The sequence below is a fragment of the Apteryx mantelli genome, chromosome 18 (genome assembly GCF_036417845.1).
Source record: "Apteryx mantelli isolate bAptMan1 chromosome 18, bAptMan1.hap1, whole genome shotgun sequence".
Taxonomy (NCBI): Eukaryota; Metazoa; Chordata; class Aves; order Apterygiformes; family Apterygidae; genus Apteryx; species Apteryx mantelli.
In genome coordinates, this window is record NC_089995.1 from 11,922,685 (window position 1) to 11,942,164 (window position 19,480).

Consider the following 19,480-nt stretch of genomic DNA (forward strand, 5'->3'; position numbering starts at 1 on the left):
CCTATGCTGATGTAGAAGTAGGTCATTATGAATCAGGTCTAAAATCTGTAAGTAGTCACTCTTGATTAATATTACTTTGTATGGCATCAAAGGCCCATTGTGCTAGGCAGAAGAACAGAAAGTACTGTTGTAACTAAAAGATGAAGGCAGGCTTTTGTGTTCTGTGCACAGAGAACCAGTGGCAAGTTTTGGTCCTCCACTACTAGTCCACAGGTTTGCAGAGGCCACTGCAAAAATATCATCTGCCTGCAATATTTCTCCTATGGAGAAGCATGTTTCTTTTACCTCTGTCTTCTATAACTAGTAAGAAACATAAATCTGCAAATTTTGCAGGATTTATGCAGTTTTTATGTGATAGATTTAGTGTCACATCAATCACCAGAAAACGGACATAAATAACAAACCTGGTTTTAGAATTAAAGAAGCAAATGAATTTTTTGAAAGGATAAGTATTAGTTTATTTCATCATAAGGAAATCAAAATATACAGTACAGTATCATTCAGATGCTAGTGTGAATTAAAATGTCAGGCCCATGGTTCCCTGTCTGAGCTAGTCCAGGGTTGAATAAACTACAGAAATCTTAATTTTCTGTAAAATTTATTAACTACAGTTATTACAAGAGTCTTGTAAAGCAGGGAGAGGCCTGATCAGCCTTGATTTTGGTTTTTACTAGGATTAATTACAAGTATGGATATAAACAAGTATTTGATGAAACAACTAAGATTTTTTCCTATCATCTGAAAAACATTAATAACAGGATTGTAGGTACGGCCTTGGAGTTAGGACTGCAGTGGGGATACGGGTGCCCCCTTGTGTTCCTATTAGAACCTTAAATAGCTTTTAATTTGTTATCCCACCTCACCAAGACAAGAGAGAAGTTGTCTCAATCATGTAAAGCCTTTGCATTTTAGCTTTTTAATTTACATTAATAACCAATATGAAGCATAACCTTATAACCACTGATTCTATTATACTGCAGACTTTGCTAATTTCAGCACTATTGAAAACCACAAAAGGTGGCTTGGTTGTTTTTACTTTTAAGTATAAAGTTTATCAAAGGGTGGTTTTTTTTTTTCCCCTGGCTGTTTTAAAGCTCGCTAGTTGAGGATTTGTTTCTCATGCCTTACTGCACAAACTGCATTCCTTTGTCACATGCACTTTTTCTGCCGTTTATTTAATTCACTACCCCTTTCTTACCTTACATACCCTACCCTCCATAGACTTAAAATCATCCACATGACCTTTCTTTAAATGTAATACTACACATTGCTTCTTGACAGAGTTTTGGTTTAATCTTTACAGTTACTTTCTAGCATCTAATCAACAAATCCTGTAAATGATATACCTTAAATGATACACCAGTGTTTGCTTTAGCCTCGGGCATTTGATGACAGCCATATAAAGGAAAATAATGAGTCATCTTTACTGCATGGGAGCTCATAGAGAGCTGCTGTCCTTCAGCAGCCAAGTGTATTTATTACTTGGATTTCCCAGCAGGTAGGATAGACACGGGATCTGTTTGCACTTCAGCATCAGACATCCTTTTGGGACCCTGTGGAATAAGATATAGAAATTTATAAATAGTGTTGAACATTTCATAACAGTTAAGTCTGGAATTACGTGTTGGGGCTTTGCTAGCAGACATTTTCCACTCATATCACCTCACTGCTTTTTTTTAATTTGCCCTTTTAAAAATATGCTTAAGTATATGAGCACCATCTGCATCATGACAATCCTAGAATGCTACTGCTTGTGATTTTCGCTAAAAGTGTTGGTTGCTTATTTTAATATAATTTTCTCAGTCAACACGGGAAGAAATTGTACTCAGAAACTGGACTAACCAAATTGGAGACATGTTGCTGCATACCTGCAGTATTGTAGTTCTGGCATTGTTCTCACTAAAATATCCCTGGCCCAGATGGTTCACTGAAACCGTCATCTCTGGGTTAAGAGTCCTTCAGGCATGATTAATAGTTATATTATAGCCAGCCTTGATCTGCTCTAAGTTAAAGGAACATTAAATACTTTTTGCATGACAGGTATTTGACAATGTTAGAGTGATACAGCTTTTTTTTACACTACAAATGTAATTTTGGTTTTGGAACCAGTTCAAGACACTACTCTGGCTTAGGTGAAGGAAATGCACTGGTCTAGATATACCAATCAAATTTTTGACCAGTAATTGACAAAAACTTGGCTTTAGTTTAAAATGCCTTGATCCAATTTTACTGGCCTTGAAGCCATTGAACATTTCAGAACAGCAAAACGGATCCACAAACGCTCTTTTAGAGGTTACAGTTAACACTGTATCCTGTTTGTAGCCAGATGCCTATATCATTGCATGCTTAGCAGAAAAATGTAGTGACAAAGCTATAGCTGACTGCTAAATGCTTTCCCTACAATAAGAACTGTGAAGAATCATACGCTAATTGTCCTTTCACACAGTGTATTTCACATGGGAAACCTGACTCATCACTTCTGGTCACCATAGGACTGTTCTGTATCGGACCGGGAGAGTGAAAGATCTTGACTTCCTCATTCCTTTTAAGGAGCTAACTGCAGTGTTTTTTTATATTGATTAGGCTTGAACTCATTGGTATCCTTTTAATTTTTCACCTTTGAAAATCTCGGTATAAAAAAGAGCAGCTAACAATCACAGTGGCTTAAGAGAATCCTCTGCCTTTTGCTAACTGTAATCCCGTGCTGGTGTGGGCAGTTACAGCTCCACTGACTGCAATGGATTTGCTTCTACTTATATCAGTGTTGAATTTGGAACAGATGCTAGAACAGCGTAATTTTTTTGGCTACTTATATCCAACAGCATACAGAAGACACTTAAAAATATATATTGTAACAGGTTCTAATGTCTATCAAACAATACCAAATGAGCTAGTCATTCCAAATTTGTCCAGCAGTCCTAACAGTCTAGACATCTGTTAAATGATTTCCTACATTGCAAGATTAACTTGGGGTCTGTCAGCTGTAACTGTTCCTGTGCATCTTTAATAAAGATATTAAACCGTTTCTAGACTGACCTAGGAAATAAGATAATACCATTTGCTGTACTTCCTATAAATGATGCAAACTGGGTGGGTGTTCCTTTCAGATAATCCCCATTTTGACTCATTTAGCACATTTGCAGGACAGTGTCATATGTTAATGTTTGCCTATGTTACAGTCTCCCTGCTGCATCCATTTTCAGGGTGGCTTTCTGATTAAAACAGGAAGCTTTGAAGGAGACTCACCAATGATTCTTGTTAAACTGGAATTTCCAAGCCTTAAATGAAATATAGAACTTTGTTCCTGTGCTTTTAACGGACAAATTCCAGCTCTGCTCTCAGGTTCGGAAGCACACGTACCATAGGCTCACAAATTGCTCTCAGTTACTTTGCATAACCCTTGTAAGCTCAGTGGAAGTTGTCCCCCTTTGTGATGGTTAAGCTGGAACATATTTAATTTGGGCAAAACACAGTGCATACAGAGGAGTGTCGTGGAGTTGGGGTAGTTTATTTTTCAGGTTGTGCGCATCAGAAGCTTTTGTCAGTATGCCTGATACTCTGATCTGAAATAGGGCAGGAGGATAATTTCCACATGCTAAGTGCTCCCAGCTTCCGACAACTTCAGTATGAGTTATTTCAGCTCGGAAAACAATGCCGTTAATTTCTATTATTATTATTTTTTTTCTTTTTGTAAATACAAATCTTTCTAATCATTTAGGTTACAAATTCATCTTTTTTGCTCTAGGAACAGTCATTGGACCTTACTGTCTGTGCCAAAACTGTGCAAACTGGGCCATAACACTGTTTGCTTGCCTAAGTGGCTCCGTTTGTATCAATAGTTTCAACATTTGTTAGCCCAACTGGGAGCAGATGCCTGAACTGAAGTGTTCTCGGCAACTGCATTCCTGCACTCTGACATCCTTTAACACTGTGCGCTTTCCCGGGGGAATCAACAAGTTCAGGAGAGAACATTGTTAAAATAGCTGCTATTGAAGTAGCTGACCAGAATTTAGGGGGAGCTCAGTGGGCATGGGTTATGTGAGCGAGTAAGGCCTGCTGGATCTCCTGTTAAATGGCTTCCGTTTTCTCAGCATAGAGCTCAATATTTTGTCCGAGAAATTGTTACCAGATAGCTGAGCTGTTACCTTGAAGTGAAATTCTGGGATTAGTTTCTTTCTGATGCAATGCTTTTAGATTAATGATTACACCTTCCTGAGACTTAGTTTGATCACACAGGAGATGTGGAGATTATTTTTTGGAACCATTGCAGAATAGGTTTCTTAGGTGTGGGTAATTTTCTCAGTGAAAGAGAGAGGTGGTCATTCTCTGTGAAATATTTTTCATATCTCTTTAGTTTTAAATTTAATTCTCCTTGTATAAAGGAGCCAGAATGTCCAGTGCAATGGGAATATATACTTAATCACTTTAGGAGCAGGTTGTTTTTCCCAGTTCAAAAGCACAGTAAACTGGCCAAATCAGCTACATTGTTATCAAAACTTTTTTTTTAAGTGCCATCTTCTATTAATGGGAGATGGAAGATGTAGGGATCCTATTGGCCTCTATAAATACAGCAGAAGATAAGGGACTACACAGTCAAATTGTCTGGCATACTCTTTGAACATGCAAAACTATCTCACAGAACATCTCTTCCTCCTCTGCCCCCCCCCCTTTTTTTTTTTAATATGGTCTTCTTTTTACCTCTGCACAATCTTTCCTCTCTTGATCAAAAGCTTTCTCCTCCCCTTTGGATCAGAGATACCTTTCCTGCATCTCTGTGTCTTTTAAGAACTTGCACTTGAAAGGATGTTTCCTTGCTTGCTTACACTTCCTAATCTCTCTGGAATAATTCTAAATTTGTATCTATTGTTAAACTCTACAAAAGATTTTTGGATACAGTTTGTGTGAATGACATTATACAAAATAAAATGCAACTGTCAACAAGCAGAGAAACCCTTTCTCATACACTGGCTTCAGTGAGAATTTTGACAGAGAAAGGCTTTCAGTACTTAATTTCAGCAAATCTCCAGACCAGGAAAACAAATCTTAATTATCTCTAGAAATAATAGAGGTAGTTAACATTTACCCATTTCTAGATAACCTGTGCCAGAAAAATGTGTCTCTTCCCCCTTTCCTCCAGTTGACATAAGAGATCTATTACCATTTTCTAAGTGGTTTAAGTAACAGAACTCCTGATTTCACTTCTGGGAGCGGGGAGGGACAGTTTTAAATACACATTGCAGAATACTGCAGCTACACACCGTGGTTGTGAGTGTGACTCATATGTTACGCAGTCACACCAATGCTGTACACAAGGGCAATTTCATACAGAAATTTGGAAGCAGGGGGTGAGGGAAGAAAAGTACACATGCACAAGCAGACATGTTTTGATAATTTCAGTTAGCTAGTATATCATACAGATAAATATAAAGCAACAGCCTGGCTTTTTCACATTATGCTAAACAAAAAGATTTCTCTTGATTTCAGTGGGTGCCACAGATTAATGGAAGTCAATGGAGGTTGTTGGTTACTACAGATGAGCTCCATGACTTCCTTGTTCCATTGAAATCTACAGAAAAATCCCACTGATTCGTAATGGACCAGGATTTTACCACAGAACAGTGGGGTGAAACACAAAAAGCAGAAGTAAGTGGCTGGACTGTTATTAATAAATCCCACAGAAATAGTTTGTTCTTTTGTTCTTAATCCCCCTGCTAACATGTAATTATTTTGGTAATGCAAATAGCTCTCTGTAGGATATAGAGTAATTCTGTGAAATGTGTGTAAATTAAACACTTCTTATGATGTGGAAAAACATCTGCCTCAAAATGAGTCATATTGGTCTGTATAGCTGCCTAACTTTATAACCAAGTGTTCTAACAGGGCTAATTTTCAAATCAGTGTTACCATTTCAATATGTATTACTTGACTTTTCTTCTTCCAGGTCTGGAGGGCTGCCTAACTGTTTTTTTTCTTTCATGACAGCCTTAGAAGCAGAGTAGGGAAGGAAGTAAAAAGCTGTATGTGTCTCAGAGGAACCAAATTCACTACGAAGCGTTTCAGGTAATGTAGTCAAATCAGTTTAGGTTCTTTGTAGCACTTAGAATTTGTGATGAAGCTCAGTTTGCAAATGAACTTTCTAAAAGATGCTAAAAATGACCCCATAGCTCTATGGATTCAGTGCTGTTGTGGCAGATTGCAAGGGAAAAGGAGTAAACTGCTTCCTTTCAATTGATTTACAAAAAGCAATGGAAGTCTGCCCTTTTGCACTGAGGCTTGTAAGGCAATCCCAGGTCTCACCTGTGTTTTTTTTCTTCATTGACCTCTGAATGTGGTTGAGGAGGAAGAAAAAAGGGGGGGGGGAAGAAGAGTTCCCATGTATTGTAGTGCTCTGAGGAAGCTCTAGCTGCATCAGTAATACTAAGCCTTGTAGAAACTCAAATTTTAAGTATCCTGAATTCTTTTGTATCTACGTTTCAGGTTTTGGTGACGGGACCATGGCAAGCTGAGAGTGAGATTTAATAAGGTAGGAATAAAAAATACACCTGTATTTTTTTGTGCACTAACTAGTCTATTACTGGTTGATAATACAAGGAGCTTACCTAATGACAGCTCTGTCAGCTCCCATCCACCAAGAGGTCTGCTCTGATTTTCTCCTGGAGAAAATCCCTCCTTGCAAGGGATGCCCATGCTGCTTTGAAGCAGCAGCTGAACCACCATCGTTGCAGGTAGGTGTACTCTGGTAAACCTGCACATCCTTCACTTTTCCTTAATATACACACCATAATTTTTAGGTGGTTCAGTACCTGCTGCGGGAAGAGTTGAGTCATCCGTGTAGCCAGGGCATGAACCTCTAAAACAGGGGTGTGGGAACAATTATAGCTGTCCCATAGTAAATTGTACTTGCCTATAAATCAGTACCCTGAGGCCTAATGGGTTTTTTTGCCTTTGACTAAAAACTTGCTGTTGTTTGGCCTTAGTCCTGCAAGCTGCTTGTAAAGTTGCACTGCTGTGTTCTAACCCTCAGTGCCATTTGGAGCACTGTGCACCAGAGCACAAATCTCACGTGGTAAGCAACTTGCAGGCCTGGTGTTTAAATCAGCTGAATAATGACTTAGAAAGATAGGATGAAATTAACGTACGAGGCCCTTTAAAAACCCTCCAAAGGACTGCCTCTTCTCTGCCTTCTTGAAGGAGGGTTCCTTTGAAGTGTCTCCTCCATTCTGGACGGAATCGGTCTCAGTTGTTTGCTGCTGTCTGGAGTCTGGCTGCTCTCTGGTTTCCTGTTTGTTGCCTTTCTGCTTGCTCAGCTCCACTGTCGACTTCTTGTCTTTTGAACTCTCTTTGCTCTTTTGGCCCACAGGTTCACTTTCAGCTGGGGCAGCTGGCCTCTCTGTGGAGTTTGATGTCTAAAGCAGTTTCAAACAATGGTTATTTTTAGCGGGAGATGTAAACATTTTGGCAGGAGATCCATAAATACATTAAAAAATGAAAGGCCACCTGTCAGGGAGAAATCCTGCTATCCAACAGGTTTTCATTTACAGAGGTTGGGACTGACTCCTGCAGCCTTGACTTTAGGAAGTACTCCCAGGGAGATTTGATAGGATTACTTATGAGCAAGGACTGCAAGATAAAGCCATTACTGCATAGACTTGCTTTATTTTTGTATATGTCTATGCTGAAGCTGCTTTAGGAGGCAGAGAACATGCATGGAAAGATGCAGAGTCACAGGCATGCACTTTCAGCTGTGACTCCCTCAACTTCTGCATCCGAGGCTGTGAAAGCACCTGAAAAGTGCAGGGGTAAAGTTTGAGAGAGAAAGGAAGTAACTGGCATCAAAGTAAAGGATAAAGAAAGTCCCTTCTATAAAATTGCAACACTCCACCAAAAATTAACAACATATGATTTGGCTATGGAAAGCCAGTGTTATAGAAAATTCTATGTACAAGTGTAAAAGAAGAGATAGTGAGTATTCCAAAGATAAACACAATGACAGAGCACCTATTTATAGTGAGGGCAAAGATTCTGAAACTTGGAAAAGAACGGGATATGATTGAAGTTCACAGGACAAAATTCAGATCTGTCAAAGAGGATAAGACAGTGAAACTGTTTCCGCAGTAGCAAATGACTAGATACATTTTTGCTAGGAAATCTGCTTGCAAATAGGATTTTCTTTTTCCTTATGCCAAAAATCATATTACCTTATTTATTTGTGTGTCATGTTTAAATGCTGGAAATCTGACATTGGCACTCAGGCAGTAGCTCAGAGCTTAATGATGTGCAATTTTCCTGACTTTTGGGATATTATCATTACTCTTGAAAAGTTAGTGTTCTTCTAAAAGTCTAGAGTTATATGCTTACATGACTAGCTTAGTTTTCATTAAAAACAAAGACATTTTTAGACACCGTGATTTCAGATAAAAATCTGAAAGCAGAAACTCTAGAGAAATAGTATGCAAATAAACCTATCAGATATATTAAAAAAACCCTCTCAGCCCAATCTCTGGGGTTGTTTTGGGGAACCAAGAAAGAGAGGGGGTAGTAGTATTGCCACTGGCCTTTTTCACTTGATTCTCCTTTTTTCCCCCACCTAGTCTTATTTTTTAAAGTTATTAGAGCCTTTTGTGCAGCAACCACTTAAGCTGAATAGTCAAAACTGAGTGCATTAAGTCCTCAACAAAATATGTGCTTGTATATAACTATTTCCCTTTCCTATGGGCAGACATTTATATGTGGGTGTATATTTGCTTATATCTGGATTTGTCTGCTTTTACACGCAAAATATACAGTCATGAAGCTAGTCTTTTTTCCTTCTCTTTGCTCTAGTTCTGCAGCAGAGACATGAAGACAATGCATGTAATCTGGAGGTGCAGTTCTATGATCAATAGCCCCATGCACCACAGGCAGGCAATCTGAGAGCCAGTAGTTTATTAAAGCAAATTCAATAACCTCAAAATACAAGAGGACTGCTTGGTCTAACTACACAGACATGGCACGCTATCTGCATCTTGTTCACCTCACCTGAGGAAAGAAACCTGCTTGGATGCACTTTTGCGTGCCCAAGTGATGCAGGATCTCTCCCAGTACAAGGATGAATGGAGCTTCATAAACCCCAATTTAATTGTCTGTTTTTCATTCTGACTCATTTCAGAATGAGAAGGGGAAGCACTCAGTTGCTGGCCCCATCAGTTAGCTTGACAGAATCCTTCTAGCTCTCATTTGCCCTGCTTTGCTTTTGAAATGTTTCTCTTTGGTGCAGTTGCAGATGTGTACATTCAGTTCAGAAATAACCACATCACCCAAAATACACCTATGAGACTGGATATGTCTGCCTTCAAAGGTGCCAGAATGACTTCTATCTGGTATTAACACTCTGTGAAATCTGTGGGTTTACTTTGTGGGTGAAAAATTAGAGTAGAATCTTCCTTACCACACGTTTTTGATTGCATAGGTGCCCGATAGTTATGGTACTGCAGTCAAATTCAAACTGGATGCAACAGGACTATTTCTATGAGCAGGTTTGGGCCTTTGATGTTAGTCAAACAAAACACTTCAAAAATATTCATAATACATTTTCCAGGCAAAGTAAAAAAAAAAATAATCAGATAATCTCTATGAGGTGTTTCATATTAACCTTGAAAGGCAGGAAATTGGCATATTTTATATTGATGGGAGCAGCTCAGGAAATACAAAGTGAAAGCTATGAATAATGAAACATGTTAATGTTTCTTATTCTAAAGGTTGATCTGCACCTGACAGATTGCTTTAACTCTCTTGGCATTAACAGTGCCACTGAAAAAAAATAATAAAAGATTAACGGGATAGTATTTTTCCCTGTCATGTTACAGGAGGCCTTAATCCAAGGCTCCTTTCTAAACGCAAAAGAAAGACCTCATAAATTTCAGTGGACTTTGGATCAATGTTCTAATGCATTTCTGTAGCATGCCGAATGGCAGTAATGAAAAGTGAACAAGAATCATGGCATTCCAGAAACAGTAAAGGATAATTTAAAGAGATTGTTTCATGCAAATTCTTAAAAAAAAAGGAAAAAGTCACAAAAGAAGATACATTCTTCTCCTAGGCTGTTTTATATAGCAAAATTCTGCTAATTTATATCAGTATAAGTGAGAGAAGAAGGAGAACTACAAGTTGGTTAAAAAAAATGGAAAGAAACTGGTCACTACTTAATAAGAAATAGATGCAGGACTATAACTTTCAGTCACCTGATCAGATTGTCTAAAAAAAATCCCAAACTATTGTATGAAATAAGGAATAAAGATCACAGGACAAGGCTTTCTATATTCTGGGATGCTTTTAGAGAAATAATTTGCAAAGATTAACCTTAGTATCGTGGGACATCATGAAAACAGGAAAAGGGAGAACATCATTTTGCTATTAAAAACAAAATAAGGAAAGTTTGAAAGGCCAGTTTTCAATACAACTTCAGTTTTGCTCTTGGGTTAAAGAAAACCCTATATCTATACACAGAACCTAATTCTTATCTGTTTTTGCTAGTGTTAATCATGCTGAATAACTTGACTTGTAGCAGATGAGGGTTTCACTCAGAAAAGATAACAGTATTTGCATTTCCAATGAAAATGTGATTTTCTGAAGTATTTTTAAAGCTGTAAAGAATGTAACATAAAGGTTGCATCCAAAGTTTTGCTTCAGATTCTATGAACAAAGAATAAAAGAATCACAGAGCAAAGAAAAGGAATTATTTTGTTTTTTCTTAAATTTCAGTGAAAAGTTTTCATTTCACTTTCACTTTTCTTCCATACTGTTTCCATCTAAATAATTCTGTCCTTAGCAGACAAAAATAAATCTACAAAATAAAAATTATTCTAGATGTATGTAGTTAGTTCACTGCCTAAGCCAAGGATTATGCAGAAAGTAAAATAACAGGAAGAGAGATAGAAACAAAACTGAACGTAAAAACGCTTTAATTATATTTTAACAAAAGGAAAACATTTGGAAAAAAAGCATGAGTTTTAATCTGACAGTGACTCTCTAAAATCATGATTAATAGGATGAAGAGATAAACACAAACAAACAAACAAATAGAGAAATAGATAAATACATGAAACTTAGCATGAATCACTTTTCTGGAAGTGACTGTTATGTTTCCAAAGCTAGGAGTTGTATGGAAGTAGGTGACAGCAACCCATCACCAAAAGATGAAAAAAATCCAGGCACTTACTTGGTGATTGGGGTTTGGACCATTTACCTCTTCTGATTTGGTTGTCCCTCCATCACCCTTGACTGACTAAAATAACAAAGGATTATAGGACTTCTAACTAGGTTCTTGGTTTAAATATAAATTCAATATGAAAACACACATGAATCAAACAAAGCAAGGTTCGATTTAAGGATGTTCTTTACAACACTAAAACAAAACCAGACATTTCAGAGTATCTACTGACATTTTTGAAATACCCACATCTCTAAGGTAGATTTTTGCCAGTTCATTTCTATGTGACATGATTGTCTTTTTGAAGGCAATTTTCCCATTTAGGCTTGAGAAATATGAATAGGCTCTCAGTGGACCAGAGATCATAACATCTGATAAACAAGATAGTGCTATCAACCCTTTCTTTTAGAGAAAAGAGCTTTTCCTTGCATTTCAGAGACAACACTATCTTATAAGATCTAGTGGGACTTCCTTTTTATTTAACCATCATGTTAAGTGCATATAGGAAATAATTAAAACCTACTCAGTTTCATGGATATATTTTTACATTTTGTCATTGGCATCCATTTTTCCCAATTTTCACTTTCCAGTTTATGCCTTCTCTCTCAAATGAATATGTGCATCAGGGTAACAGCTCTTCTTGGTGCCCACTTTTCCCAGCCAGTCAAAGCAGATCCCAAGGCTATAGCACAGGCAGGTCATTCAAAGCAAATCTTGACTCTAAAATATGTTTTTAACATATGATCCCCTGTATGTATCTTAAAAATAACAAAAACCTGTTTGACAAAACTGGCTCAATGAGCGAATATTACAAGATCTGTGATAATGAGATTGGATTTTGTTAGTAATATAAAAGAAACAAAAGGGATAGTATGTGCATGTTTAGTTTAGAAGCATGTTAGAGGATTCAACATGGTATTCTCCTGAGTATCATTTAAGCCACAGAGTAGTAAAGCATAAAATAAACTCCAGAATTTCAAAGTGCCTGAATTTAAATGTCATTTTGTATTGCATAAGTTCAATGAAAACAATGAAAGGATATGACTTTTGCTCTAAAGACAGATCAGGCGGATTTGTGGTTTTCTGCAGCTTGTAGATTTGTTATTTGCAGCACAACATTATCAGCTTGATCCTATGTATAATGTTACTGCAAGGATCTGTTTCAGCATCTGATTTTCCTATAAAACCATGCAAAATTAATATGTAGCAGCAGCATGATAAAAAACTAACTGACTCTATGACAATTCATTGCTTGTCACAAATTGTGAGAAAAAATACTCTCCTTCTGGAACATGCCTTTGCTCGGTCTCTTGCATGCTTATGCTCATGACAGTTTTTATCTGTGTGAGAGGCTGTAGAAATGGAGGAGAGGAAGCACAGTGTGGTCTGTCTTAACATTACAGGCTAGTAACACATTCCAGAGTGTATGAAGATGTATTGCGATAAGATCTAGTCTGCGTTTCTATTTCAGTGACTCTTTAAATGCCTTCAGAGAAATGTAATGATGTTAAGAAAGTTTGCGCTCTAAGAGCAACCACTTTGCTACCTTTTATTTTTTAAAAAAAAGAACAGCTTTAGCCAACCTTTAATAATTGCTCTGAGTTTTCACCGGAAGAACACAGAAGAGTAAAGGCCTTGTGGACCTTACCTAGACAAAGTTCCCTATTGCTTTCAGTGAAGCTTTACCTGCTGATTGTAAGGATTGCGTTCGGAAGCACTGCTAACTTCTTATTTTTGGCTTTGATCATTTAGGATTGCTGCTGCTGAGTTCCTGGAAGTGTTTTCTGTGGCAATAGGGGTGGATCAGCACATCTTTAAATGGAGAAGGGTGGGGTCAGGCAATAGACTTGCTACATTTTTGTGAATAATGAATGGAAGTTAAGGTGGGACAACATAAAATAATTATTCTTGAATCAGAAAGCTAATCATTATGTAAAAGTTTGTTTATGTGAGGCAGGAGGCCAGCATAACTGTTGCAGAATAAGTCCTACAACTGCAGGCACTTAATTTGGAAATAGCCTTTGTTGTTATTCCAGAATGATTTACTCAGTTTGGGAGTATTTTCATTAATCCAGAAATTGGACATTTTATTTGCAGAGATCAGTGCTATTTCAGACCATCTGTGCTGTCAATCAATTTCGTGGTTGAAGACAAAGGTATGAACCTCAGTTTAAGCTTAACATTTCTGCTCATTGAATTTAAAGAATGCCATTTTATGCTTTTAATGTGTCCACAAAATATCTCAAAATAGAGATTTTGGAGGGATCTGTCTTATCCAGTTTCACATCTCTGTTTATATTCTGTGGAGAAAAATAGGAACTTTCCAGGTTCAGATCATCTGACCAATTCTAGGTATTTACTTTTTTTATCCTTAGAAGTGCTTACTCACTGTCCTTAAAGGGAGCCTTGTGTCACTAGCTCAGGTGTAGCTGTTTCTATTAAGACATCTGCATCAGGTCAGTTGTATCCCACCCTGAATATAAGATAGCTATTTGATTTTGATTAATGAGGAATGAGTGACATTTTCAAGTGGCAGCACAGGATTTCATATTCATGTACAAGGTGTGGCCTGGTTAGATAAAATAGCAGTGATATTTCTTCATCTGTCATTGAAACACAGGGCTTTAAACTAATACTTTATATCTTACCATAATTTCCCAATAGCTTTTGTAGTATACGAACCCTCTCCCATTTCAGCCTCCGTGATGACATTTGTGACCCTTGCAATTGCAAACAATTCATACCAATTAAGAATGGACATCTGTACTGAGCAAGTCAGCAGGCAGCCTGGGACATGCACGTTGCCTCATCCAGAGTAAAATATTCCTAGTTTTAGCAATGGTTATCCTTACATCAACACCATTAATTATAGTGCTGTGGATCTAAATGTCTAATTGCTATGGGCCTGTGCTGGTACTGTCTGAGCAGAATGTCACTTTTCTTTCCCTAAGCCCTGATGTTTCTTTCTCCATGGTGATCTGATGATTTAAAGATTCCTTTGAGTGTAGAGATCCCTGAACAGATCAAGACATTCTACTCAGAAGCTGAACAGCAGGTAGTTTTCTGCCTATGCTTTCTATTCTGGAGAATAATCAAGGTTAGGAAGAAGACCAGTGCTGGAGTATTACAGAAGGGATGTTTTGTAGGAGGAAAAGTATTTCTGACGTTCTCTAAGTCTACTTAAGGTAGATTGTCCTACTCAGACTTTGTAGTTTTCATTTACATCCACCATGAACAAACCTCATTTCTCCTTAGCTTCACTGAGAACATGTAACAATTCCAACTTTGCTAACTATCCTGTGGAGCACTGATGAAAACGCATGTAATGCTGGGCATTTCCCACTAGGCACACAGGCAGTAATAGCTTCTTTCAGTTCCTGTCTGGAGGAGAGGACTCTATGGGTTATGTAATAATCAGGGACTTTCTATCTTGTTTGATAACCAAAAATTAAGCATACAAATCTTCATCAAATTGCCTTTTTTTTTTTTTTTTTAAACTGATGAGAACTTAAATATACCCCTGATCCCCAAACCATATCAAGGCACATAGAGAATAACTGGCTTGCCTTTTTGGGCAATAGACTGTGAAGTAGAATTAAACTTAATTTTCTGAATCCCAGTCTTGACTTTTAAGAAGATAAGCTGCCTTTTCTTAGGCATCTCAGTCGTTAACCTGTGTAATAGAACTGTGGATTTTCTCAGTATGAACAAAAATGACAATCTTTATTCTCTGTTTTTTTAAAATCATACTAAAACTGTGTAGCACAGAGTATCATTGTGCTATGCACTGTATAAAAAGTATTATTTTCTCCAACAGTTTTCTAACTTGCTTGCCTTTTCTTTCCCTTTTATATCTGCTTATTCAGTTATATGAAGGTATGAAGGGACACAGTTTCCTGACTTAAGGAGCTAGTTAATATCAAAGGAAGTAAGGTGCAAATGTCTCCTGTCTTTGCAAGAATTTATAAAATAAGAAACCTTGAGATCATCTTCTGCAGGCAGAAGAGAAACACAGTAGATAATCATATTAATTTAAAATTAAGTCAGTCTCTCTTAGCAACCAGAGCAATAGTCAATCTATCGCTGGATTGGAGACTGAACAACAAAATATGTCACCAAACAGGAGCTTGAGTTTTATTGGGACAGAATTTGCTGGACTTCCTCATCGACAAGCACGGTTGTTTCAGAGACCTTAAACACTTGTGCTTGTTAAGATCCTATCTTATACAAATTCATCACTTGTTCCATCTGCAACAAGCCAGGAGGAGTGCTCCTGAGAGAAGGTGCCAGATGAGTCAGTGAGCTGCATCACATGGATGGCACGTTTTGTACAGGCTCTGCTATCTCTTCAAGGCATTTCCCACACCCCTAGAAGCCTCCTGCCACAGTATCCACCCGTGTAAGATGGAATATCAGAAGGTACATTTAGGCACTGATTGAGGTTTGTCCAGTTTTGCAAGTGAAAGTTTTAGACGTGTTGAAGAGATGCAAACATGTTAAGTCATCATTTTATCCCTGATGTTTCAGGTAATAGGTGCTAAGGACTGAGATCCTCACACATGCAGGAAATAAAAGGGAACGGTCAAGTGTCAGGCATCTTGCTGTGTTCCTCCAGATCTATGTTCATGCTGTAGTCAGAAGTGCAGTGTAAAGTCTCATGTGTTTGAGTTAGTTTTTTGATTAACTAGCGTTAGTATGAAAAGCGGACTAATGATATTAGCATGAGGATTGGGGAGGTTGCAAATGGCAGCCCACAAAAAGTGGAAATTAGTCTGCTCTGAGCTCCATGGTGCCAGAATTACACAGCTACCAGGATGCGAGCTAGTTATTTAAAAGCTGGCTCAGGAATGCCTCCAGTTTATGGCTATTACTGCAGGGTTGCCAGACCTCAAGAGAAAAGTACAGTGGAGACAGACCATTTCTGAGTGGAAATTATACCTTCCAGTACAGTCTGACAATATAGCTATTCTGGGCCAAGAGAGCCCTGTTAAACTTCTTTCTACAGTACTCATCCCAGCTGTTGTCCCCACAGTGCTAGAACTTTTTCCTGTTTTCTCTACATAGTCTTTTGAGAGGAAATCAAGACTTTGTGAAGGGAGATGAAGGTGTAACTGGAGAAGCCAGCAAACACTTTGCAGTTGTAAACATTTCATTCATTTTCAGCATGTGTAATAATTAGTTCAAAAGCTTTACAGAGGCTAATTGTTTAGGAGTGGTTTAAAATCCTTCTGTGTGCCTTCAGGAATCAGAAAGAGTAATACTGAGACAGGTGACCATTCAGACAGCACATAGCTGTATGACAGCTACATAGCTAGGATTCTATGCAACAGGATGGCAAGTATCCAATAATCCAAGAGTTATTCACTGGAAACTACTTGGGACATACTTCAAGGACTATAAATGTATTAAAATAATTAGGATCTGTTTGGAATTGATAGTGAAAAGTAGAGTAAATCAACACAAAAGGATTCATAAAGCTGCAAGACCAGTTATACAGGTAATATAGTTCTGTTCCCCATGCGGGTGGGTGTTTGTCTGAATTCTAGTTCTCTCTTTCTAGGCCAAATCTGGGCTAAACCCCTGCTCTGATTAGAAGAGTGTTACAGCTACCACTCTGTTACACAGTTCTCTTTTTTTTTCCGTGATGACTAAGATGGGTGTGGAGCACAGCTTTATTTTATACACAGTGCTTTTTTTTTTTTTTTTTTTTTGTAGGGTGACATGATTTGAAGTCATGGTCGCCTCAGATTTATTATTTGGTACATATTACTCCTGATTCACCTTCTGCATTTCTAACATGTTTTGGTGACAAGCTTCTATGCAGGATGGCCACATGGCCCCTTGCAAAGGCATGGATTTAGGAATAAAGTTGAGATATTCCAAATATACTAATTTTGCTAAGTGTCCTTTGTAATCAAATGCATGTAGGGTGCACAATTTCTTGGCCGATCTAAAAAATTTTAGCTTAGATCCTCAAATACACCAGAATGGCTGTGTGGTAAAGTAACTTGGAGGGGGAAAAAAGGAAATGCACCCATCATGCATTGCGCTGAGGCTACCAAAAACCTAAAAGAGTAAAAGCCACAGTGTAGTCTTCTGGAAGTAGGGAAAAAAAAAAATCAGGATTTGGGGGATCACCTGTACATTCCAGGGTCTGCTTCATGGCTTTTAACCCTTGACAATGTGACTGTTCTCAGCTGTATATGCACATACCCCTGAGTATACAGGCAACTTGGGCTATTTATTATATAGTGTTAGAGGAAATTGTTCTTCACATTTTAATGAGTAACCTACTCTGACTCCTACACCACGTAGCTGCCTAAAATTAAAACGACGCTGATTAAAAATACAAATCTTTTTCATACTCCTTTGCAAACCTGCCAAAATAAGATAAATTGCTATATAAATCCTTAGGCCTGTTACAGTTTAAACAGAGAAGTGTTAGTTCTAGGCTTGGATTATTTCCTTTCTTGGCCGCTTCTGTAGGCTCTTTTGAGGAAGTTACAGTAGTTACAAAAGACAGCAAGACAATACTCTGTACACAAATTCGCCAGGATAGTAGTTCATACATTTAACCACAACAAGATACCAGCCACATTATCACCTCAACCGCTATGTTTGAATAGTTTTCTTTTTCTCCCCCCCCCCCCCCCCCCGCTTTCTTTTGGGGAGCATTAGATTCTATTTTGTGTCTTTCTTTTGTCAGCTACCTGATAACATCTTTAAAGCAGCAGTTATATCGTATCATGCACCGGTTCAGCTAACTTAGCGTAAGCTGCCAAAGAGGGCTTCACTACTCAAAATGTGGCTCCCTGAAGTAAGCACAGGATTTACAGCGTACAGGGACGTTTGGTACTAGCGGCTAATAGTAGGTGGTTTCCTCTAGGAGCAGACTCCCTAAGCCTCACATCACCTACTGGAAGCAGTTTGTGAAAGTAAAGGAATGAGGTTTCCAGAGTGGAAGTCAAGAATGCTAAATAGATCAAGACCTCTGTGAATTGCACTACACCACCTTGACAGCAGAAAATGGGCCAGGGCCCCCTGGAGTTAATTAAAAGACTCATGGGCTGGTGGTGGGAGCTGTGGGAGCCCCATGAACGTTCCTGGAAGAGCCACGAGAGGGAGATACAGAACACAAAATGAGCAGTGGGGGACTTGCAGCGCCTCGCACACGGCAGGCTCAGGGCAAGAGCAGGGAGGCCTTGGTTTCTTCAGCAACACTAACTGCCGGTGGAAGGAGAGAAGCAAGTATTTTCAGAATTGTGAGATCAAACACATGCATACCCTTCTGGAAATGGGCTCCGTGATTTGGAAGCATAGCTTCACACCTGTACTCATATAGACATATTTATTTTGAAAAATTTTCAGAAGTTACCACCCCCAAACTTGCAATGAGCATGTCACTCTAAAATCTTGACATTCACAATGCCCTGCTTACCAGTTTAAAAAATTTCCTCAGGTTTGCTTTGGGGGTTTTAATTTCTTCTCTTCTAGGTTTCACTTCTGAAGCTTCTGGGCTTTTACTCTCATCTTTATCAGGAGCCACTGCTTCTAAAGACGTGTCTGCTTTTTCATTGCTTACAATCTCTGCTTCATCCGATGGGTTCTGGTGTTATTTTTGGCAAATATTAAGAATGCAGAAAAAACATTCAGACTTAATCAGTGAGGTTTTGTTTTTTGAAGAAGTTACAATCACAGTGTGTCAGAAATGCAGTGAGTTGGTACCAAAGGAGTGAAATTGGTATGACAGCATTCTCTCAGGACTTCACTACATCTGTACAGGTTCTTAAGGAATCAGTTCATCACAATTCAAGAAAATATATAACAAGTATAAACCAGTAGTTTTTTAAATACTTGTTTAAATTAAAGAAATAGGCTTTCTTGAATTGTGGCACCACTTCCCAAACACTATCATTTCTCTTTGGTCACAGTTTAAAGCAAAATTTAAATGAAATTATCAACACTTAAACTGTTATGAGCCAGGAGTAGATGACACTTAAGTAAAACCAGTAAGAATGAGAGAAAGATCATGCCCAGGAGTTTGCACATAAGAGCAGGAATAGTATTAAATAATTAAGAAGAGAAACTACATACAACACTGTAGACGTTATTAATTGTTAAAACTCTGTTTAGCACCCTTCTTAAAGAGTGAAATATGGAAGCAAAACATCACAGCCACAGTGTTCTGAGGCTGTCACATCAGCAGCCCTAGCTTCCTTTTCCAGTTGCAAAGATATAAATGACTTCTTGAGGTACAGGGTAGTTAAATAGCTCATCTATTACCTCACCTAA

At 38.1% G+C, this 19,480-nt stretch overlaps 1 protein-coding gene across 1 annotated transcript in view; it reads right to left on the reverse strand.

The window, feature by feature from the left end:
* Positions 1-439: 439 nt before the first annotated feature.
* The window catches only part of BCAS1 (brain enriched myelin associated protein 1), a 53,546-nt gene continuing 34,505 nt past the window's right edge, over positions 440-19,480 (reverse strand). Inside the window, exons 8-11 of the mRNA XM_067307618.1 lie at positions 18,627-18,794; positions 11,198-11,263; positions 7,140-7,406; positions 440-1,553 (exon numbers count right to left, since the gene is read on the reverse strand). Coding sequence (XP_067163719.1) covers positions 1,479-1,553; positions 7,140-7,406; positions 11,198-11,263; positions 18,627-18,794 — 576 coding nt within the window. The 3' untranslated portion in view covers positions 440-1,478. The remainder of the gene's footprint in view (positions 1,554-7,139; positions 7,407-11,197; positions 11,264-18,626; positions 18,795-19,480) is intronic.